Source organism: Hylaeus anthracinus, unplaced genomic scaffold (assembly GCF_026225885.1).
Source record: "Hylaeus anthracinus isolate JK02 unplaced genomic scaffold, UHH_iyHylAnth1.0_haploid 11981, whole genome shotgun sequence".
Taxonomy (NCBI): domain Eukaryota; kingdom Metazoa; phylum Arthropoda; class Insecta; order Hymenoptera; family Colletidae; genus Hylaeus; species Hylaeus anthracinus.
The window spans coordinates 7,900,085-7,924,488 of record NW_026534329.1 but is presented as its reverse complement, the minus strand read 5'-3'; the positions used below and the strand labels follow the sequence as shown (position 1 = coordinate 7,924,488).

General features: G+C 36.2%; 1 protein-coding gene across 1 annotated transcript in view; it reads left to right on the top strand.

Annotated features, from left to right (window-relative positions):
• LOC128885585 (uncharacterized) overlaps positions 1–24,010 on the top strand; it is a 40,404-nt gene extending 16,394 nt beyond the window's left edge. The window contains exons 2-15 of the mRNA XM_054139683.1: positions 3,586–3,901; positions 6,959–7,294; positions 8,365–8,612; positions 9,186–10,064; positions 10,281–10,463; positions 12,032–12,230; positions 12,843–13,081; positions 15,712–15,839; positions 15,938–16,208; positions 17,782–17,998; positions 18,875–19,000; positions 19,075–19,282; positions 22,168–22,410; positions 23,345–24,010. Coding sequence (XP_053995658.1) covers positions 3,586–3,901; positions 6,959–7,294; positions 8,365–8,612; positions 9,186–10,064; positions 10,281–10,463; positions 12,032–12,230; positions 12,843–13,081; positions 15,712–15,839; positions 15,938–16,208; positions 17,782–17,998; positions 18,875–19,000; positions 19,075–19,282; positions 22,168–22,410; positions 23,345–23,452 — 3,701 coding nt within the window. The 3' untranslated portion in view covers positions 23,453–24,010. The remainder of the gene's footprint in view (positions 1–3,585; positions 3,902–6,958; positions 7,295–8,364; positions 8,613–9,185; positions 10,065–10,280; positions 10,464–12,031; positions 12,231–12,842; positions 13,082–15,711; positions 15,840–15,937; positions 16,209–17,781; positions 17,999–18,874; positions 19,001–19,074; positions 19,283–22,167; positions 22,411–23,344) is intronic.
• Positions 24,011–24,404: the final 394 nt, after the last annotated feature.

Genomic DNA, 24,404 nt, shown 5'->3' with positions numbered 1-24,404 from the left:
TTGAGGAGATATTAACGGAAAAGATTGACCAATCAGAGCGCGGCCGCGTAGGGCGTGGCTTACGCTACCGTGGGCGGTCCACCGGCATACTCGTGCTCTGATTGGTCAGTGTTTTTCGTTAATATCTCCTCAACGAAGTCTCGGACAACATTTTCGCCAAGGAAAAAGTTGTTTTAAATCACCTCCCAAATCACCACTTTCAACGACTTCCAACATTTTTGGGACCCCCTGTATATTTTCATATATGTTATAATTAGACTGTGGATCTTTAAGCAAAATAACATCTTAGCAAACGCACCTACAAAAATTGAACCTAAGTAGGAATTTATTTTACTCTGCAAATATTACAATATGAACTTTACTCTCAATATTTTTTATATTCTTGCATACTGCGTGGATTTTGTAGTTTCTTGCACGTTCAAATTCCTAATAAATGCACAAAAATCCGCAGTGCAGTTATAATAATGTTTGGTTAGACACATTCATGGATCTATAATACACGGTTCTACATTGTAATATTAAGCTTTGAATTGAAATTTGAAGTCAACACTTTTTTCCATCACAAAAATATCGTAATATAGCAAGGATATCGTAAGATGCAGTAGTTCAGTGAGACACCCTGTATACGAATTGTCTGCAGTTATCGATCGAAGGAATACAAATACTTTTTTGACTCGCTGTTTACGCGGCACGCATAACAGGACAGACAGCTCAGGCGACGAGCTATCGAAGCGATTAATGATCTCGGTTAGTATTCCAGGTTTCCGCGCGATATTCAGGGCAACCGATCGTTATTATCGACTCGCGATGATCTCTACAACCGGACGGCAATTGTAGTTTCACTCAAATTGCTTCGCGCGTCGCTGAATCGCCGCATGGAAAGCCCCCATTGTTTCTCCGGCCCGTCTGCCATGGAATTTCAATGTTGGAACTGTATCTGAACGCGACCGTAAAATACCAGCGTGAACGAGTTTCTTAACGACCAGACGGTAAAAGCGACATTTACGGACTTCTTCTTCTGTGAAACATTGAAAACGCGTTTCGTTCTGTATTTTTCACTATACTATTAATACACTATTAATATCAAGTGCTACAAACTTTGCATATTTATTTAGAAGTTTTCACAGTTTTAGACGTTTAAGGTTTTTGAAATCCGAATTAGAAAATTTTGGGAATTTTTTTTAGTAAGTTTTGAAGTTATTAGAACGTGTAGATACAGTCGGTGTAAGAAATATTCGTATAGCAATTAATTTCCACAGTTTTAGATGTCTAAGGTTTTTGAAACACGAATTAGAAAATTTGTGGAATTCTTCTGTATTTTTCACTCGAATACTATTAATATTAAGTGCTACAAACTTTGCATATTCATTTAGGAGTTTCCACAGTTCTAGGCATTTAATGTTTTTGAAACATAAATTAGAAAATTTGAGGAATTTTTTTTAGTAAGATTTGAAGTTATTAGAACGTGTAGATACAGTCGGTGTAAGAAATATTCGTACAGCAATCAATTTAAAACAAATGGTTCCTGTACGAATACTTACTACAAGACTGCGGATCTTCATGCAAAATTAAATCTTCGCGAACGTGCTTACAAATATTTAACCTAAATAAGAATTTATTTTATTCTGCAAATATTACACCATGAATTTTACTTTCAATCTTTTTTATATTCATGCATATTGTTTGCAATTTGTAGTTTTTTGCACATTCAAGTTTCCTATAAATGCATAAAGATCCACAGTATACTTATTACACTAACTGTAGGCATTACAAGTAATGTCTAACTTTCGGCGAAAGAAATTAAAACTTATTTCCATAACCCTTTCCCATCTTTCAGTTATTGCCTGAATTCAATCTTTTCAAGATTTTCGTGGTTTTCAATTAAAAGACTCGTGTAGTGCTAATTTTATGTGCTCGATACTGTTAAATATTGTTTAGCTAAAAAATGACGCTGTGATATAAATAGGTGGCAATCATTTAATGTAAGGTCCAAAATATATGGCGGATGTGAACAAAGGTTCCAATTATATTTTTAAAAATATTTTTTTTATTTTATCCTTAATAATTAAAAAAAATACCCTAAAAAAAATATATGAGATGCAGTTTCTAAGTACGAATATTTTCGTTTTTGCAGAATTTAAATATCTGAAATGGTAACCGAGAAAAAGAATAATAAAGGTAAGGGTGTTTTAGGTGAAAACATTGCATCCTTATCCTTATCTTACTGGACTCTATGAAATTTAGGACAGTTAAGGGTTAAAACATGAACATTCAAGAAACGGTTTTCGAGAACTACGAGGCTCGCCTATCTTCGTCTAAAGAATTCGATATGCTCGATGTCGATAAACCTTTTTCCCTCGGCAGAATACGGAAGGTGTGACTCGAGAAAGAAGAATGCGAAAGAGTAGAGGTACGAAAGGAGGAAGAGAGAGAAGGAGAGAAATAGAAAGAGTAGTAATTTCATACGCGTCACGTCCACGGTTGGTCAAACCACTCGATCTCGGCCTCGAGAATGTCAACCGTTCGAGTACCGTTTTCCTTGCCGATCAGCCGAGGATCTTCTCGATTTTTTGTGACTCCCGATCGCGACCCTTCCACGGCCATCGACAGCACACGTTTCTTGCGGTTACCGCGGACGTTCTAACTAAATGCTCGATCGACGGAACGACCTCGAAATTGCGCGATAATTCTTTCGACGACGCTTCCAGTCGTTCGGAATTATTCTCTTAGAAATGCGCGCGTTTGCTTTCGATCGAAGCGTGAAAATAAACGAATAGTATCTCGAAGAAGAAGGTACCGTTCGAGAAATATCCAAGTCGAGAAGTTAGCCACTGGTACAAATCTCGCGACTAAAAGAGCTCGTATTTTTGTTCCATTACTGTTACAACATTAACATCTAAGAAATAAGGTTGTCTATTTATATAAACACTGCCACGCAAAATAATTGAGTGCAAGTCACGGAAGAAACATTTGGGGCAACCTAACATATGTTTAAATTCGTTTTTCTTTTTATCGGCTTATAAGAATACAATAATGAAAATACCTCGTGTCATTACAAAAAAATAAACAAAGTCTTCCAAACGCCATCTAAATAAAGAAACTAATACTGTCCCCCCTAGTTCTACCTCGAAATTCTTAAAATCACGTGTTACTTTCGTCTGGAAAGTCTTCAAACGAACACCCCGTATATACAATCTTCATCTTGATACTATGTTAAAAACATTTTCAAGTAACAAAGTGAAATTACTCGTTACGTGATTAGGTTTAGGGCTAATAACGGTCACTTTAATAAAGGCACTTTTCTATTTAGAATTCGATACTCTACCATATTTTTGTACAAAAAATGTACCGTTCCATTTAAAAAACTGAAGGTCACCTTCATTTCTCAGAAAATAGTACAAATACGAAAGATCTATATACCTGGTTACATTGCACACAAAAAACAGTATAAATTTTTCCTCTTTAATTTTTTTTGTCGTATGTACCATTTACGAGAAAAGCGCTAGCTAGTAATAGCCTGAACACCCTGTATATATACAATTGTATTGAAAGAAATTGTATCAACATTCTTCTAATTATGTGCAGGTGTGTTGGCTATCCAAAACGATCGAACGTCCTCTCATTCCTCTCAGGAGGACATAATTCTCAGTGCCAGCGCGTACACGAGACCGGAAAGGACATCCAGCGTGTTCCACCGTGATGAATCGCCGACTTTCCAGAGGACCGTTCCTGCGTTTCAACTGGAAAGCTCGAAGAGCGTCGACAGCTACGACAAAAACGACGTGAGGTTCGAAGACGTGGACGAGAGACACGAGGAACCCATCGACGAATTGACGTCCTCGAAACACATCGATCAGATCGATGGCAACAACATTGAAGTAAAACCAGGCGAATACTACCGGTAAATCTCTTTTGGGCCGTTCATTAATTACGTAACGACGATTTCGGACATTTCGTAAGGACACACAAGATTTCTCGAACCATAAGATTCTCCCTCTTTTTACATAAGATTTTATTTCTGGATTGATTTCTAAATATCGATATATTCTTTGTTTTCATTATTATTTAAACTATTTATCTGAATATTGAACCATTCACACATGAGATTTCTCGAACCATAAGATTCTCCCTCTTTTTACATAAGATTTTATTTCTGGATTGATTTCTAAATGTCGATATACTCTTGGTTTTCATTATTATTTAACCTATTTATCTGAATATTGAACCATTCACACATAAGATTTCTCGAACCACTCTTCCTCTTTTTACATAAAACTTTATTTCTTGATTGATTTCTAAATGTCGATATACTCTTGGTTTTCATCATTATTTAACCTACTTATCTGAATATTGAACCATTTACACATAAGATTTCTCGAACCACTCTTCCTCTTTTTACATAAAACATTATTTCTGGATTGATTTCTAAATATCGATATATTCTTTGTTTTCATCATTATTTAACCTATTTATCTGAATATTGAACCATTCACACACAAGATTTCTCAAACCATAAGATTCTCCCTCTTTTTAAATAAGATTTTATTTCTGGATTGATTTCTAAATGTCGATATACTCTTGGTTTTCATCATTATTTAATCTACTTATCTGAATATTGAACCATTCACACATAAGATTTCTCGAACCACTCTTCCTCTTTTTACATAAAACTTTATTTCTGGATTGATTTCTAAATATCGATATATTCTTTGTTTTCATCATTATTTAACCTACTTATCTGAATATTGAACCATTCACACACAAGATTTCTCAAACCATAAGATTCTCCCTCTTTTTAAATAAGATTTTATTTCTGGATTGATTTCTAAATATCGATATATTCTTTGTTTTCATTATTATTTAATCTATTTATCTGAATATTGAACCATTCATTTTTTGTTTATATTTTTGTTTTCTTGTTATACAACTGTTTTCTTTTTATACAAATAGGTTTTAAGTAATAAGTAGTAATTTTTTATATTAACCATTTGCGGTCGTATGTCTGCTCTCAGCCACCACAACAAAGAACCATACTAATCTTATGTTGTATTCCGCAGACTGAAAAGATTTAAGCCATTAGACAATAGTAATAGATTCTAAGATACTAGTGTAATAATAGATTAATGGAAAGATTAATGAAGAGATCGTTAGTAATTATATTAAGTTGTACAAGAATATATGAACATATGAACCAGTGGGTGAAATATGTTAAATTTTTCAAAGCCAAATATATTGAATATTGTTATCTTTTTCTGTAACAGACTGTAATAAATACCAAATAGTCGAAAATACTTGGTAGAATTCCAAATAATATTTTACAAATTGTGTTTAAGCGTAATCAGGCATTCTGGTTTCTTAAAATATTTCAAAAACAATACTTCAAAATGACGAGAAGAAAGTTACCGAAACATACCACATGATGGAGAACTATAAAATATATTAGGTGGACTGGAAAATAATGTCGTTTATTTTACATTAAATTCAAACAAATTTTTAGTGCATTCCTTTTTTTAATCAATTACGTAATCGCCCTCGGTTATCAACAGCCTTTTGCCATTTAGTGTACAAATTGTGAATGGCAGATCGATAAAAGTCAATGAGCTAGTGAGTCATAAACAAGTATTTCAAATTGAACAAACGACATTACTTTCCAGTCCACCTAATAATTTTTACATAAAAACGTTATATTAAAACACATTACTGTGTAAACATATATCTAAAGTCCACAAAAGAATTAATAAATCTTGTTTATCGTTCATAAGCTTGCATATTATGTATCACTGCTCAGAAATTAATTCCAACCAGTACAATAGCCATGCCTAAATTTAATACGACCGCAAAGGGTTAAGGTCAGATTACACCAATAAAACGTGTTTTTATTAAATAAATTTTGTTTATAGTAACAAAAATATTTCAGAATCAAACTTTTCACAGCTGAAAGTACATACTATATTAAACTATTTGAACAAAAAAAATTTTTTTCTTTTTTTTAAAATGGCCGCTCTGAAAATGGCTGCTCAAACTCATCCAATTTGTTGGCGGGTGTCATCATTTCTTGGAAACGAATCATCTGAAAGCAAATAATAAAACGGTTTCATATTCTGTATCGAATTGGTAATGGTCGGTACTACGACGAAAAATATTCATTGTTATTTAAAAAAAGGTTATAAACAATTAAAAGTGCAAAAAAGGGGTCGAAAAATTCAAAACTCCGCCATTTTGCTTTTTTTCGGTGAAAATGTTTCACTGTAGTACCGACCATAGCCAATTCGATACAGAATATGAAACCGTTTTATTATTTGCTTTCAGATGATTCGTTTCCAAGAAATGATGACACCCGCCAACAAATTGGACGAGTTTGAGCAGCGATTTTCAGAGTCGCCATTTAAAAAAAATAAAAGAAAAAAAATTTTTTTTCAAATAGTTTAATATACAGGGTGTCCCAAAAGTCGGGGAGGAGCCGGAAATGGGGGGTAGCTGAGACGATTCTGAACAACAATTTCCTTTGCAAAAATGTCGGATGAGGCTTCGTTAAGGAGATATTAAGCGAAAACCCCGACCAATCAGAGCGCGCGTAGACCATTGGAGCGGGCGCGGTAGCGAAGGCTACGCGCTGGCGGCCGCGCTTGTACGCGAACAAGTGACTCGTGCATCGAAGGACCGCGGCCGCTCCAACGGTCTACGCGCGCTCTGATTGGTCGAAGTTTTCGCTTAATATCTCCTTAACGAAGCCTCATCCGACATTTTTGCAAAGGAAATTGTTGTTCAGAATCGTCTCAGCTACCCCCCATTTCCGGCTCCTCCCCGACTTTTGGGACACCCTGTATGTACTTTCAGCTGTAAAAAGTTTGATTCTGAAATATGTTTTTTACTATAAACAAAATTTATTTAATAAAAACACGTGTCATTGGCGTAACCTGGCCTTAATAACTAAGAATCATTTTCTGTGTATCGGCAGGATATCGCCCACGCTAAGCGAATCCTTGTCGGGGGAAGGACAAGGGGCTCCGCAGGGACCAAAACTCTTGACGGAGCCCCATCAGCTGGATGGAGTGTCGCGTCGACGGGCACAGTATCTGCAGGCGATAGATCAACAAAGACGGGCACGTCAAGAGACACCGAGGATCTATAGCGAGCACGCACCGCCGCCTATTCTGCAGACCGTTTCTCCAGGACAACGCCAAGCGAATCCCGATATACAGGACATCATCACTGGCATAGTCAAACTACTCAATGGGAACGTAAACGTCGCCGCGAACACTGTCAGGCCGTTGAGACCGATTCAAGCCACCAGGTAAAACTGTACACGTATTTAACTAACGAATGCCTAGCTGGCCGCTTAAATAAAATTTTAAGGAAAAGATTGCATAATAATGCACACTATTTATGCGCTCTTCAAATCCATAAGAAATTTAGCTTGACATCGGATTTCATATATCTTTTGGTGAAACTGGTTTCTCAACAACTCAAGCCGTCTAGGCTTTCCGAGATCAAAAGTTTAATTAGTCGATATTTAAAAGGTAATTTTTTAACGGTACATGAACACTCTTTTATTCGATATGTCCGATTTAGATTGAAAAATAAAATAAGTAGTTTTGGCATTACTCAATGTTATGGAACAATCTTGTTTCAATATTCCTTTGCACGTCTGCCTAGCTATCCCCCATGCTTAAATAAAATTTAAGAAAAAGATTGCATAATAATGCAGTATTTATGCGTTCTTCAAATCCGTAAGAAACAAACTTTGCGCTCGCTTCGCTTAATGTAAAAAAATTTATTTTAATGGGAGGACTGAGGCAGGTCTAGGTAGAATTGAGCAAACGTCAATGACGTCAAAAGTGAAATAAGAAAGCACAAAAATTAAAATCGTCTAGATAATAACACTTAATTCGAGTATCTGTCGTGCATAATTGAATAATGTCATTTTATTAATGTTAACAAGTCACGAGACAAAATTTACATTTGCACCGGAAAGAAAGTCCCTTAAGGGATGGAGGGCAAAAATTGAAATTGCTCTTATACGACAGCGCATAATTAGCGCAAAAATCCTGCATGTTTTTCTGTCAATGTTGCTCATCATTAATATGTGGAAGGGCTTACTGGGAGCTTACGCAGCCCCTTTATTTAAATAAATTTGTTTGCATTACACCGAGCGAGCGCAAAATTTTTTTCTTACGGTTTTGAAGAGAGCATAAATAGTGCGTTATTGTGCAATTTTTTCCTGAAATTTTATTTAAGTTGGGATGCTATCTAGCTAGGTAGTCTAAGAATTCCGTCTTGTGATGCAACAGTTGAGACGAGAACGGCTCGTTACAACACACGTTAATAACGTATTAATATTAATAATGTATTGTCATTTCGCAGGATAAATAATAGAGGTCCACCAAGAATATCCGACGTTCCGCCGTTGCCACCAGACTTCGACACGCCTGGAATGAATCCTCCACCGCCGCCGGATCATCCATATCCGTTTGAGAAACCACCAGCCCCCGACAGACCCTTGGTCAATCAACTACCACCCGAAAGACCGGTCAGACCTTTCGTGAACGGTGTTCCATTGCCAGAGCAAATCGTCCCTCAGGGGAACCGTCCGTGGACTTGGAATCGTCCTGGTAATAATAAGATTCACGAATCGATTCATTTTTTTTTTCATAATTCTTAATAGACTCTCGATGAAATAAGTCATTAATTACCTCTGGTATCAAGAACAAAATATCGTTCATTGGCACATATGTAAGGCTGTGTTTGCTAGCTTTTCTCAAACAAAAATAATTGATAATGATAACTTAACAATATTTTTTAACATCGAAAATGTAGTAATATGTAGTAAAATGTACATTTTAGTAATATTACAAATTAAAAATTTTCCCTTAACATTCCAGTTCAAATAATTATATATATAATTATTGCAGAAAAAGTTGGGGTAATCTTAATCGCAGAAAAATTTGCGATTAAGATTGTAATCGCAATGAAATTTGTCATTACGATTGTAACTGTAATCACAACTCCGAAACATTTGCTTACAATTGTAACTGTAATCACAACTCCGAAACATTTGCTTACAATTGTAATCGTAATTATAATTACGATTACGCTTAACACCGAGTCACATTCATCCTCGTATCGTCGCTAATGCTTTTTCCTAATTTTTCCTAATTATTCACGAGAACACGTTGATGATTCAGGAAATAACAGACGACCGGTACCACCGTACAAACCGCTGCCACCGCCTCTGGATTCCAGTTTCCATCGCGAAAAGGATCCAGACGACAAGCATACGGATAAACATCACCCCGATCAAAAACCTGACGCTCAATCTACGAACGAATCCTCTACCAAAAAGAAAGAAGACGACCAAAACGAGAACACTACAAATGGCCTAGAGAACGCAACTAAAAGTCACGCCGAGGATAATCATCAGAAAGATAATCAGGACACGAAGATCGTGGAAAAACCGATCAACGAGAATGCAACGAAGGAGCCAGACACTGAAGACTCTACGAAAAAGGAGAACAAGCATCAATCTTTGGATAAGGAGAATAAAACAAGCAACGAGACGACTACAACGGTTGGCTTGGAGTCTAATCATTCGAACCAAGTGAGCGACACGAAGCACAACGACTCTCCGAAGCCCGTGATACCGTTGGAGATCAAGCCTACGAAATCATTGAAGGCCAGCGATACTCGAGGCTCCTCGAAGTTAAACAATGAGAAAGCTAGCGACAAAACGATGATATCCAAAACATCGACAAAGTCCTTCGCAACGTCCACGCTGAACATTGAGACTAGCTCGTCTGTTCATGTGATCGAACCTACGACAACGAAACCCGCCGCGTCTGCCACCGTTTCGGTTCCCACTGCCAACGAATCGAGCAGTTCCTCGGGAACAACGACAATGGTGCCTTTGGAACCCAGCAAATCGTCCGAGTTTGAAAGTACGACCAGTATATCCAGTTTCCCAACCCCGACGGACAATTTGCCGTCCAGTTTCACGAAGACCTCTTCCACAACGGAGAAAAGTATAATTCATACTCCTGTCTCCAACACGTTCACGAAGAATTCAGGTAAGACGTTCGCTTGAAAGGGAAGCGCATCCATTCGACACGGTAACAATGTCGCATTCAGTCTATAATGAATTCCCACATCCCTCGTTATCCTCCCCCTCCCGCCCGTCCGCCTCTCCCTCACTGTCCGATGGCCTCCGTGAACAACAAGTATGCTTAATTAGTTTCCTTTGTACACCCTGTCAGGCTGCCATGGTCAATTAATTTCCTTTGTAGCCCCCACGGATCGCTATGCTTACCGACCCCGACCTGGAATCGTCCTCGACGATACCTTGGATTACACAGGATCCCAGGGACTGGCTACTCAACGACCATACGCGCCACCGAGGCATCCACCTCTCGGTGATATTTTTGATGTCACGGTCTCGGCTATCCAAGGCCCCGGCGGTGGAGGCTCTGGTAAACATTTATACGTTCAATTGCACAACTTGAACGCTATATACATTATACGATCTGTCGTACGAAGGCGTCGTACAATTTGTCGTACGACAGATCGTATTCGTTAAAATTCACATAAAGTGAAAAGTTGCAAGAAGTGCCAGCTGAAACTTACATGTGTACTTGCAGAATAGTGTAAGCTTTTGACAGATTGTACGACAGGTCGTACGACAGATCATACGACACATCGTATTCGTATAAACTCACATAAAGTTAAAAATTGAAAGAAATGGCAGCTGACACTTACATGTGTACTTGCAGAATAGTCGAAGCTTTCATATAAAAGCGATTCGAATGTTAGTACTCTTAAGCTTAAGTTTGTTAAAAACCATTTACAAAGTTACAAAGTTCAGGTACAGATTGTAGCGCAACGCTAGATTACTTCGGGCGTCTATTCGTTAAAATTCACATAAAGTTGAAAGTTCCAAATAATAGCAGCTGAAATTTACACGTGTACTTGCAGAATAGTGTAAGCTTGTGACATATCGCACGACAGATCGTACGACAAATCGTAAGACAGATCGTACGGGCACCGCCAGTTTTGCCATTACGAAATGAAAATACCAACCTCCGCAATTTTTATCAGAACTTTGCGGAAGCAACTTCAAACGATTCCTGATGTTTTTGCGATGAAAATGAAACCACAGATAACAATAATAATTATTTGGACAATAATTAACTACATTACGTGGAAAACCTGATTGCATAATTGAAAGGAACTTCGTTAAAAATAGTCCGATTTACTGGTGGTGCTCGTACGATCTGTCGTATGAAGGCGTCGTACGATTAGTCGTACGACAGATTGTATCGTGCAGGAGGCATTTACGACGGTGTTGTACAAAAACGTGCCAAGACAAAGCAACTCTCACTCAAATGGTCGAAAACCCTCGTCGAAGCGATTTTGTCTTACGACTCGTCGTACGATTTGTCGTACGACAGATTGTATCGTGTAGAAGGCAATTACGACGGTGTAGTAGTGAACCGCGCCACAAACAATGCAACTCTCATTCAAACGGTCGAAGAAGGGCCTCGTCGAAGCGATTTTGTCCTACGACAGATTGTATCGTGTAGAAGGCAATTACGACGGTGTAGTAGTGAACCGCGCCACAAACAATGCAACTTTCATTCAAACGGTCGAAGAAGGGCCTCGTCGAAGCGATTTTGTCCTACGACAAATCGTACGATTTGTCATACGACAGATTGTACCGTGTAGGAGGCAATTACGACGGTGTTGTACAAAAACGTGCCAAGACAAAGCAACTCTCATTCAAATGGTCGAAAACCCTCGTCGAAGCGATTTTGTCTTACGACTCGTCGTACGATTTGTCGTAGGACAGATTGTACCGTGTAGAAGGCAATTACGACGGTGTAGTAGTAAATCGCTCCAAAAATAATGCAACTCTCATTCAAACGGTTGAAAGGTCTCATCGAAGCGATTTGTCGTATAACTTGTCATACAACGGATTGTATCGTATATGGGACGTTTTACACAAACTGTCATATGCATCTCCTTTTTTTTCTGCGATCAGAGGAAGGCGTCAGGGTACCGATAAACGCTGGGAGTGCCGACGTGATTCTAACGTCCGCGGTCGAGGGCCAAGGTTTCGTCAGTATCGACGGTAAAAGGACGTACCTGAACTTGTTCGAAAGCACAGATCGAACATCGACGCACGTGCAGACGCAACCACAACCCACCAAGACTCAACCACCTGCTGTCGTCGGCACAGGGTTTGTTTCTCCAAAGATTAGTCGAACTGATCTTTCATAATCGTTCGATTTTATCGAGCAAACAGTTTATGTTTTTCACTCGAATCGTCTGCATGTTTAAAAAATCCTTAAGGGAGGGCGAGGCCACAAAAATCAGCTATCAGTAAATATTTAGACAAAATTTTGATGCTTTGAACTTTTATGTAATTTTTCATGCGGAATTCTATGGTATCACAAAATAATTTTAAACAATTTCATGGAGAATTTCGAGTAAAAGAGTTCTGAAAGAAGTCGGTTTGAACAATTTATCTGCTTCTTCGTACATTATTTTTGAAAGAATATATTTGTAAAAAATTGATCCCAGAAGCTACAATTTTAATAAAGTTTTGCTTATGTATGACACAATGTATACATAATTTTTAAGAAGCTTTACAAGAAGAAAGAATCCGACCTACAGCGCAGGATGTTTTTTTATAAGTACATCTTTATAATATAATAAGTAGTATATAGAGCATTTGAAGTGATTTCGACGACTTTTATACCAGATCATTCTTTATTTGAAATCACAATAGAAAATTGCAATTAAAATCCAGAGGACCGAAAGGGTTTAATCTGAATTTTGTTGGATTGCAGATTCGCAGTTCCTCAACCAGATCCTCCAGCAGCGAGTCCAAGACCTATCGGACCGATCCGAAGACCAACGTTCCACAGAAGGCCAACTCAACCGCCGGTCAGAATAGACACCTGCATCGTGGGCGACACGAGCACTTGCGACATTAGTCAGCACGAGGCGTGTGCCACGGTTCAAGGAGTCTCCGCGTGCCACTGCAAGCCAGGATATGCCAGATTGCAGCACTCTTTGCCGTGCAAAAGTTTGTATACCATCAATTACTTTACACAGAAACCCGGAATTACCTCGTACAATATTTCACAATAGGTCGTTGAATTCGTTTTGAAAGCGGACTATTATCCGGCCAAAGAAAAAATAGTGCGTTCCATTAAGAGGGTATTATCGTCTGGAAGTTTGTTTTTTAGTAATTTTTAGGAATTAATTTTGCGAAAACTATCAAACCTACAGTACCAGAGTTTTTTTATGTATAATAAAACACGTTTCAACTAACAACACAAATTTTTATGAAACACTTCATTGAAATCAATACAAGTTATGCGCTGTTATGCAGGCTGTGGCGGTTCTAGTCATCTGAGACAGAAAAACAAATTTTTTTTTTCAATCTGTATGAATGTAGTTATCGTCTGAACTAGAATTAAGTAAGTACTAACTGTTTTATCGGAATCGCAGCTGTTTGAAAGCTAAGGTTTAATTTTCTCGGAAAATTGTCAACTAAAATATGAGAGCAGGGCTAAAATATTCAAGCTATCGGTATAATTCTAGTTCAGACCATAGGCGATGGTGCCCTTGAAATGTGTGTAAAACCAGAAGTCAGTCGGTCCAATAGTTTTTGAGAAAAACGTGCGCATGACTTGAAAAATGTCGCTTCGAGAAAAACGCGTTCAAGGGGGGAGGGTCAAGTAAACAACCGCTTTTTCGCGAATTATGTTTGAAGAGTGCGTAATATATATTCATTTAAAACTAATTACTTGATATTTTGTAGCATCTAGATAATCTATATAATTTTTTTGATGTAAAAATATTCATAAATGAGTGAACAGCAACTGTTTGAAGTTGGCTTCTCGAGAATGCGCCGTGCAACGCACAGATCACTCTAATTATTTGAAATAAAAAATCCACCAATTTTTCGTTAAAATATAGTAATCTGCTTTGCATCAACCTAGATTAAAAGGAAAAAGTTTTTAATTTAAAATTTCACGTCACGTTAAAAAAATCTTGTTATACAGAAAATGATTAACAACATTGTTTATTTCAATTTTTATAAAAACCTTTAGGTTGATGCAAAGGAGAATAGTTTAAGGAATATTTTGTGCCAAGTTTCATAGCAATCGGCTGAGAAATCTCTAAGCTACAATGCACGGCACGCGAAATTTTGTGTTTTAAGAAAAATGCGTTTAAAGTTTCCGGATTTAAAAATAGTCCTTCGTGTACCGTTCGGAGCGCATCACTTTAATGACTTTGTAGGTACACTTAGACTTCGAAGTTTTAGCTGAAATGGTGGAAGCACATTCTCCAGATGGTAAACTAATTTTCTAAACAAAACAAAAAACAGGTCAAAATTTTGAATTTTACTTGATCCTCCCCCCTTAAAGTTTGCTATACATTTAGCACTAATACTGGTGACTTTAGCACTAATACTGCTTTTAAGTCTCTGTAACTATGAGAGCTCTACGAATCTCAAATTAATATTTTAGAGGCACTTTCTCAAAACCCCAAATGATAAGAAAATGCAAAAAAAAAAAAAATCGAATTTTTGAAGTTTCTAGACGATAATACCCCCTTAAAAAAAATAAAGGTGATCTTGATATCTCAGGGCGGGCGTTACGCAGAAAAAAATAATTACTGCCATCTTTTTTTCATCTTGAAAAATCAGATAATCGCAGATAATCGCGTCCGTTATTTTATAAGAATCACTCTGAATTTCTTGTTCGCTCGAGTTAGAAATTTTTTTGTGGCTCTGTACTCGTTTCAGTCGGAATTATATTAACCCTTTGCACTCGAGCGGCGCCTCTAGGGCGCCATATGTAATTTAAAAGTGATGTTTTGAACGTACAATTTCAATTTTACTTGTATCAGAATACAGCTAATTATAAATTGAAACAATAATTCATTGAGTCACGAATGTTCGTCGATGTTTCTTTTCGAAGTAGAGTTTTTGGTTTTACAGAAATTTATTTTAAAAATGGACTGGATTTAATTTTGTAGAACAATGCCTCGAGCACAAAGGGTTAATTCCGGATGTTTGAATACCTGGACTATCCGAATAGTACAAAAATGTAAAAGTAACTCCGAATTCTGAACTCATTAACAGGGAGTCCAACATCAACGTTAACTTGTATCGATGTTGATCTTGTTTTTCAATTTTTTTGTTTTAATTCTGAGAATAAATTCAAATTGATTAACAAGTATTCTTTTCCTGATCATATTCTTTATTATTCATACTGCTTTTCAATCTTACTTTGGTTATTTGGTTCCCTTATTTCAGTTATATGCTTAATTTAATGAGATAATTTAATGAGATAAGTATTTAGTGAATACTCCATTAAATACAAGACGACAGTTTCCTATTTAATAAACTATACAATTGCAAGGACACCTCTGCAGAATTTATAACTATTCTAAATATAATAAATGTGACAAATGTGTTTGATTTATTTTCGAAGAGAACCTGAAGTACCTTTGACACCTAGAATGAATAATAAACATTACATTCGAGAAAAGGGTTTTTGGTAATTAAATAGAATCTACACCTATAACCGAACAGAGAAAAATCTACAAATAAACGAGCTAATAATATTCCTGAACAGAAAAATAATTTTGTTCGATATTTTCTAATATTTAATTCTAATATCTTCGTATTTATGTTAATAGAAATTATCAGTATCGTCGTGTCTATGAGAGTGGACAAAATCTACGACAGGAAAGTCGTATGGGACAGAGGGTTTACCGATAGAGACTCCGAATCCTACCAGACTCTGGCTTACGAAGCGAATCGAGCTGTGAGTCGATCTAGTCTCAGACTTTATATCTAGAAAACTGTAAGAAAAATTGAATATTTAATATAAGAAAAATTGAAACGACTATTCGTATTGCTTAGATCGAATCGGCCATGTCTATGACGCCATTCTCGGACGAGTTCATGGGTTCGTCGATAAACCGCGTGTACCAAGGGGACGTGAGCCAAGGACAAGGTGGTGTCTTCGTCAACGCAACCCTGAAACTTACCTACGAGCCTAGAACGATTCGGCCTAGTTTGGCAGGAGAACTGCAAAGACATCTGCTCGGTGTTATTCACAGAAGAAGCAATAACATTGGGAACAGTGCCTTGTACGTCGACAGTCCACCTGGATCTATATCAAACTTGCAAGGTCAGATTGATCAAAATGAAAGAAAACTGTTCGATTCTATGATTAACTCTCAAATGACTAAGTTTAAAATTTGATACCGGACTTTTAAATCGAATTGTACACTTGCAATTGGGTTGTTTCTAATATTTAGCTGTATGTATGGTACCATTGCATAAAGTTGAAAAAATAAACGTCGGCTGTCAAAATTGTTCGAATAATAAATACATTAATATTTTTCTAAATTGAATTTGGAACATCAGGATACTAAAGGTTAAACTGCTGTTGTTCATACAAATTCATATTTTTATAAATTCATGTGAAGAAAGAAGATTTGAATAAAAGCATGTTTTATCTTCTATTGGTTTGTTTTTAATATTTAGTTGTATGTATGGTACCATTGCATAAAGTTGAAAAAATAAACGTCAGCTGTCAAAATTGTTCAGATAATAAGTACATTAATATTTTTCTAAATTGAATTTGGAACATCAGGATTCTAAAGGTTAAACTGCTGTTGTTCATACAAATTCATATTTATATAAATTCATATGAAGAAAGAAGATTTGAATAAAAGCATGTTTTATCTTCTATCGGTTTGTTTTTAATATTTGACTGTGTGTATGTTACCATTGCATAATGTTGAAAAAATAAACGTCAGCTGTCAAAATTGTTCAGATAATAAGTACATTAATATTTTTCTAAATTGAATTTGGAACATCAGGATTCTAAAGGTTAAACTGCTGTTGTTCATACAAATTCATATTTTTATAAATTCATATGAAGAAAGAAGATTTGAATAAAAGCATGTTTTATCTTCTATTGGTTTGTTTTTAATATTTCGCTGTGTGTATGGTACCATTGCATAAAGTTGAAAAAATAAACGTCAGCTGTCAAAATTGTTCGAATAATAAATACATTAATATTTTTCTAAATTGAATTTGGAACATCAGGATTCTAAAGGTTAAACTGCTGTTGTTCATACAAATTCATATTTATATAAATTCATGTGAAGAAAGAAGATTTGAATAAAAGCATGTTTCATCTTCTATTGGTTTGTTTTTAATATTTGACTGTGTGTATGTTACCATTGCATAATGTTGAAAAAATAAACGTCAGCTGTCAAAATTGTTCAGATAATAAGTACATTAAGATTTTTAAAATTTTAGGATATTAAATATTAAATTGGTTTCTCTGAAAGATACGAGGAAACAATTCTAAATTGCGAAACAAAACTTGTTCTTCGCATTGATTCTTTTTATTATTTTTTAAATAATGTATAAATATAATATCGATTTCAAGTAGAATATGTTTAATCTCATCGACAATGCAACACCTGTTTAAATTTCTTTTAACACCGGTCGCTTCGTAAACTAATTACATTGGAATTACAATTGATTCTAATTTCAAATGAAGAAATAAAAAGATTGAAAAATCCATAGCGATTGAAAGACAAGTAAACTTTCTCCTCTAAGTAAATTAAATTTATCTAACTATATTTTCTGCTACTAAAAATTAACACTAAAGTTGTAGACTTAATCCCTGGAGAAATGTATAATGCAATAAATGAAACAAGCTCCGTGTAAATTTTTTATTACAGATTTAGACGAGTGCGCGTCGTCGGAATTGAACGACTGTCATTCCTTAGCGACCTGTAATAATAATTGGGGCGGATTCACTTGCGCCTGCAATCCAGGATTAAAGGATTCCCACAAGGACGATCCTAACGAGTCCGGCAGGAGCTGTATTTCGTGTCCCTCGACTTACTGCAACAATCGGGGATCGTGTTCCTATCAGGGCGATCACATGCAGTGCACGTGAGTGAATTCAATTGAAAAACTTCCGAACAAGAAAGTAACACCATCTTTGGTGAAATTAAAGGAAAATAAAAGGATTCGAGGAATTTATTGAATTCAGATATGAAAATATCCAAACATAGACGTTTTTCTTCGTAATGTACAAACACTTAATACGGATAATACAAAGAGTGAATTTTTGTAAGAGAAACTTGAGTCGAAGTATCGAAAAGTAAACACGTAAAGAGCCGAGAATACATCGATTCGTATACAGGGTGTCCCAGAATTAGTGTAGGAACGGGAAAGGAGGCTGTGGAGGTAGCCGAGACGATTCTGAACGACAATTTCCTTTGCAAAAATGTCGTATGGCGCTTCGTTTTCGAATTATTAACGAAAAACCACCGACCAATCGCAGCGCTCGATTCACGCGCGCTCAGCCGCGAGAGCATAGGCTCGAGCCAGGATTGGCTAGGGCCAGTCATCGGGCCAGCCTCTCGCGGCTGAGCGCGCGCTACTCGATCGCTGAGATTGGTCGGTGCTTTTTCGTTAATAATTCAAAAACGAAGCACCATCCGACATTTTTGCAAAGGAAATTGTGCTTCAGAATCATCTCAGCTACCCCTCCCTTCCGGTTCTTACACTAATTCTGTTGCACCTTGTACATAGGCTCTACCAGACATTTTTTGACACTACTTTTTAGGTATTTTCGGTAGTGCAATTAAAAAATACTTGACAAATGATTATCTATATTTAGTGAGCTACAATTTCCACTTCATCGTTTCATAACTTTATTTAGAGTGTAGGACAAAATAATCAATAAAATAATAATTATATTATTCGGTACTAAAAAACATAACGAAATTCCGTACGTCTCGGTAAACGAGTTTTATTTCGCAGGTGTACTGGCAATTATTATGGTGCTCAATGCGAAGTCGACGGAGAAGTCCTGGGCGTAGCAATAGGGGCTTCAGTAGCAGCTTTAATAATTATAGTTTTAACACTCGTGTGTCTCGTCATGTGGAGGTAAATATAATTCCATTGGAAATCCTTTTTTTTCGTGGATCCTGAGAGTTAATCGATTCCGATGCGTGTTGCAGTCGAAGATGGTCGCGAGAGCAGAAATCGGTTGGCTCACCGGTTTACGGATACATTCAGGGTGGCATCCCTGGTACACTTCCCGGAACTTTAGCAAGAGTAGGCTCCGTTGGCACTCTGGCTTCCGTAAAACAAGGACCACCGGCCAACTTGCCACCCTATATGTGGGCACACTTTGCCGACCACATGGCAACTGCCAACGTATACGCGGTACGTAAGAACCTTATGGTTGTATTTTAGTCTACAGCGTCAATTGTTTTGTTATTCTTGAGGGATTTTCTTTTTTAAATCTATAAGGAATTTTTATGAAGGATTTTGCACCCATATCTGTTCACATTTTAAGGAGATACACAATTTTTTGCAGGTGAAAATGATCAAAATACACACTTTTGCTGCGGACGAAAATAAGTAGCCGTTCGCTGGGAGCTGTAATTATGATATTTTTTTTTTAATGAAAAATTTCTTACAAATGTTCTAATATGATTATTTTGAAAAACATATATTTGTGGTAACTTATTTTATATATAATATGATTGCCGAAAAAACAAAATTAAAACTGAAAAATGATAAAAACAATCATACAATTTCAGTTGGACGCACATGTGCGTCATCCGCAGCGAAAGTGTTAAAAGTAGTACAAACGATTTTGTACAGTCCCTCTTAAAAAAAAAGTATGTGTTTTATTGAACAATTACCGTCGTAATAACTGAGTCATCGACGCAAACTCTGGGTTATTCAACGTTTGAACAAAGAACGTCGAAGCAAATGGAAAAAGAATTTCAATTTCATAGCGAAGAATTTCTCGTCTAAAGACAATTTTTCGTGGGTTGTTACAATTCTGTGTTTGTAGGTCACTTATATTTTTTAACGAATTGTAGTGCATTTGTAGTTCATTTATATTTATCAAGTGAATTATCCAAGACACTCATAGGTCATTTATATATTTAAATTATGTTGCGTTTAAAGTTTATTGACATTCTTAAACGAACCGTAGTTCTGTTACATTTTTACTATAATTACAAAATAAGACCAAACATTAATCTAGAAAAGACAAACAGTGCTTAATTGATTTGTTTCTACTATTTTCTTTAACGCACTAAGGGTAGTTTATTATAAATCAAATTCAACATTTCAAGTTCTTATATTAGATACTGTAAAAGCTCGAAGAAAAATATTTCTATCAAAACTTGTTTGTCCCGAAAACTCCAGCTTATTCCGATTTACCTCTTAAAAAAAGCCTTCAACACTGTTATCCTTGCGCTCGACTAACTTATATATTTGAAGGTTACTACAGCTCGGTGCATCTTTCTATTTTTTTTTTTTTTTTAAATGGATTTACCGATGAAGTATAAAACAGGGAAAGCCCTTTATCGCGCGAGAAAGTATTTCCGATGGGCTGAGAATTCGAGGGGAAAGGTTGTACAAAGTTAGCGCACAGTTGGACCTTTGTAACTAGAACCTTTTTAAGTCGGAAGCCTTGATATGTCGAAGCTTTGTTCGTGTTCCTATATACAGTCTCGATAAATGGAAAAGTAAACAATACAGTCGAAGCTGTTTTTGTGCGGTAAATAAGAACCGGATATAAAAAAAGAAAAAAAAAATTATTTATTTATACTTATAAACTTCATAAGTAGCTATAACAAATAATTGTTCATATTATATTGATGGTTTCTAGACTCTGTGATATACTATTAACTAATTTTTTGAGTAGTTAAAAGAGAATATGATCACTTGAAATATTCCATAAATTCTTAAACGGATTGAGATCCGGTGATTGCTTCACTTGATCTTTTCAATCATTTTTCAAACTTGCAAAAAAATGCAGATGCAACTTTTGCAGTGTGCGTTGAAGTCGCTATACTGTTGGAATATAATATAAACTGCTGAAAATACATTGTTTTGCCGATTGTAATACATTGGCATTTATCGTGTCGATATCATCAATATCAGTCATTTTTCTTAAATTTTGGTCAATTTTTCAACACTTCTCTTAGAAAAGTAACTCCATAATGTTATATAGAACCACTATCCTGTCTAACGGTTGATCGATCATTTCATATATTCAGGGTATCTGACGATTTACTCGAGACTCCTATTTTTTGTTCATCGATTCATCAAACCACGCGACACTCTCCTAAAATGGTAATAGCTTATTCATAAATTTTTCACCAGGCGTTTCTTTTGATTTTTTACTAATAAGTGGTTTCTTTTTCGGTATATAACTTTAAAATTCATTTTCGTTCCATCTTCTAGTCACCATCGTTTCATGTACAGTGACATTCAATGTTTCCTTTACGGCATGAACTGATACGAAAGAATGTTTCTTTTCTATTTTGCGAGTTATTATCTTATCTCTACTGAATTCTTCCTTGGTCTTAAATTAAATTAAATTATTGATTATTCCATATTTTTTGTATATGTCACACATTTCTTTATCTCATATGATTGAAATTTCATATTTGTTTGATATTTCTTTAAATATTAATCCCTTGCCTTACGATTTGAATGCCCTATACACAATACGATCTGTCGTACGACTTATCGTACGACTTGTCATACGGCGAATCGCTTTGACGAGTCCCTTCGATTGTTTGAATGAGCGTTGCACTGTCTGTAGCACGGTTTCGTACGAGTCTGTCATAAACGTCCCCTACACGATACAATCTGTCGTACGACTTATCGTACAACAAATCGCTTCGATGAGACCTTTCGACCGTTTGAATGAAAGTTGCATTGCTTTTGGCGCGGTTTCGTACGACACCGTCGTAATTGCCTCCTAAACGATACAATCTGTCGTACGACAAATCGTACGACGAGTCGTAGGACAAAATCGCTTCGACGAGTCCCTTCGACCATTTGAATGAGAGTTGCATTGTCTGTGGCTCGGTTTCGTACGACATCGTCGTAAACGCCTCCTACGCGATACAATCTGTCGTACGACAAGTTATACGACTCGTCGTATGACAAATCGCTTCGACAAGGCCAATCGCTTCGATTTGATATACTTCATAGTTTTCTTTAAAACAATTCTCAAATATCATCTAGTTTTTAGATCTCATGCTAGGAAGACCCGTTAAGTTGCTGTTTGATTTTAGACGGAACCCATGGGTCCAACTCGACCGAGTTCAGCTGTGTTCGGCTATCCACCGATTAATGTTCATGGGACGTTACCGCCAGTGCCGCTACCAAGACTTCAGGCTCCGCCAAGACCAAGACAGAGACATCAGCCAGACCCGGACAGCTCGGACTCCGAGCTTCAAGATAAGGACAGGGCTGACTTGATTCCCCAAAATAGCGGTTTCCACGTTCCCAGGCCGAAATCTAGATCATCCTTGGCAGTAAGTATTGCTAGACATATTGATCCTTGGACCAATTAAACTGGGAATTAATTCATGTATGCAATCACAAATTACAATGACACCTGCTTCTTATATAGTCAGTCCCATAAATATTCGTATCCTCTATGTCTGTTGAAGAAATTTTTTTAAATTAAAATATGTGTTGAATGTGTGAATTATGAATGTACGACAGGCTTCTCTAGGGGGTTAATTAGTAAGTTTATTGTAGCGCTTTCCTACAGTAAAACGCCTCATGCACGATACGATCTGTCGTACGACTTGTCGTACGACAAATCGCTTCAACGAGTGCGAGACTGGCGTCGTTCGTGTCGTACGACTCGCTTTGTCACCGCCATTTTGTACTAAAATTATAATACAACAATTTTTGAACATACTTCAATATGTGTTAAATAAATCCTGTAAAAAGAAATCCTATTCCTTTTGCGATACTTAAAAAATTAATTATCAAAATCAGACTTTTTATTGAGCCTTTAGAGTGGTGTTACCTAATTTAGACGAGTACAAATATTTATGGAACTGACTGTATATTATACCATTGTTTAGCATAATCAGAAATGTTTTAATTTGTCCATTTAAAAGTAAATTAAATATACGACGTTTGTGTTTCTCTTATAACAAAAATAACTCATATTACCCGTACATTAAGTTCAAGTTTTTAGACATTTTTAATGATTGCTTTTTTACAAGAATAGAATACTTTATTGTAGCGATCTGTCGTACGACTTGTCGTACGACACTGACGACATAAGTGTCGGACTGACTATATAAGAAGTACGACTTATCGTTATCCATGCAAAAGTTTTAAATACCGAAGTAAAATAAAATACATTTACATAAATAATTCCTAACAGTCTTTTTCACTGACGCTTTCAAAAGTGTCTTAAAAAAACTCGTAATTTCTGTCTTCTTTCAGAATCAAAGCGGAATCTACAACGACGTGGAGTACGATCAAGGCGACGTGCACCATTTGTCAAAAAACAACATTCCGATGTCCACTTATAGGCCGTACTACCGAACGTGAAATCTGGGATGTTTAGTTTAGTTACATTTTAACAAAGACAATGATCGAGGAACCGTGGCTACCAGTACATTCGAACAAAGAAAAAGAACTGGAAACGTGGACCGTTTAATACATGCAACAATAGGAATGCGCTGAATCGAAACCAAATACAATTTTGTGACACGGAAAGTATTGGAATTCGTACGTGTTCATTCAGTTACTCTCGGCTACGATTTGAACGTGTCCCGTTTCCACGAAAATGTATCGTGCTCATAATTGTTCGCGTCGATGTAAGTCAGTGACAGCATTACTTAACTTTTAGTTACATATCCGCTATTATATAGATATTTATTATCATAGTACTACCATCGAAATAAAATATATTTTAAAAAGCCTCCACGCGCAGAAAAGACATTAAGGCTGTTTCTTTGTAAGAATCTATCAAACGAAGGGTGCATACCGAAAGACTAGTATTAAAGCGATTGCTCCTTTTAATTAATATTTTAGTATAAATAACTTTTCAAATTGGTATCTCCCGAATATCTGCAAGCTCTTAGACGAAAAAAAAAAAAGAAGAAACGTATTAAAAAGAAGCAAAGTGGAATAAAAGATAACTTTCTAAAGTATTCTATTCTTATAAAAAAATAATCATTAAAAATGTCTAAAAACTCGGACCAAGTGAAATTTCTTATTTTCGTATTTATAGTTTCCATTTTTCTCCTGTAAAAATAAATGGAAAAATAACAAATTTTATTGAAAGTATAAGAATTTTGTAATATATACATATTTTATATCGTTAACGAATTTAAATTAGGAACTAAGAAATCGTTTGAATTCAATTAGAATTGAAATGACGTACATTTATTTAAAAAAGCAGCTTCGAAATAGATTAAAGAAATGATCGTTCGGTGTTGCTCTAGACGAATCCGACAAGAATTCTTATTTTATCGAAGAGAAGAAGGTTAAGGTTGGG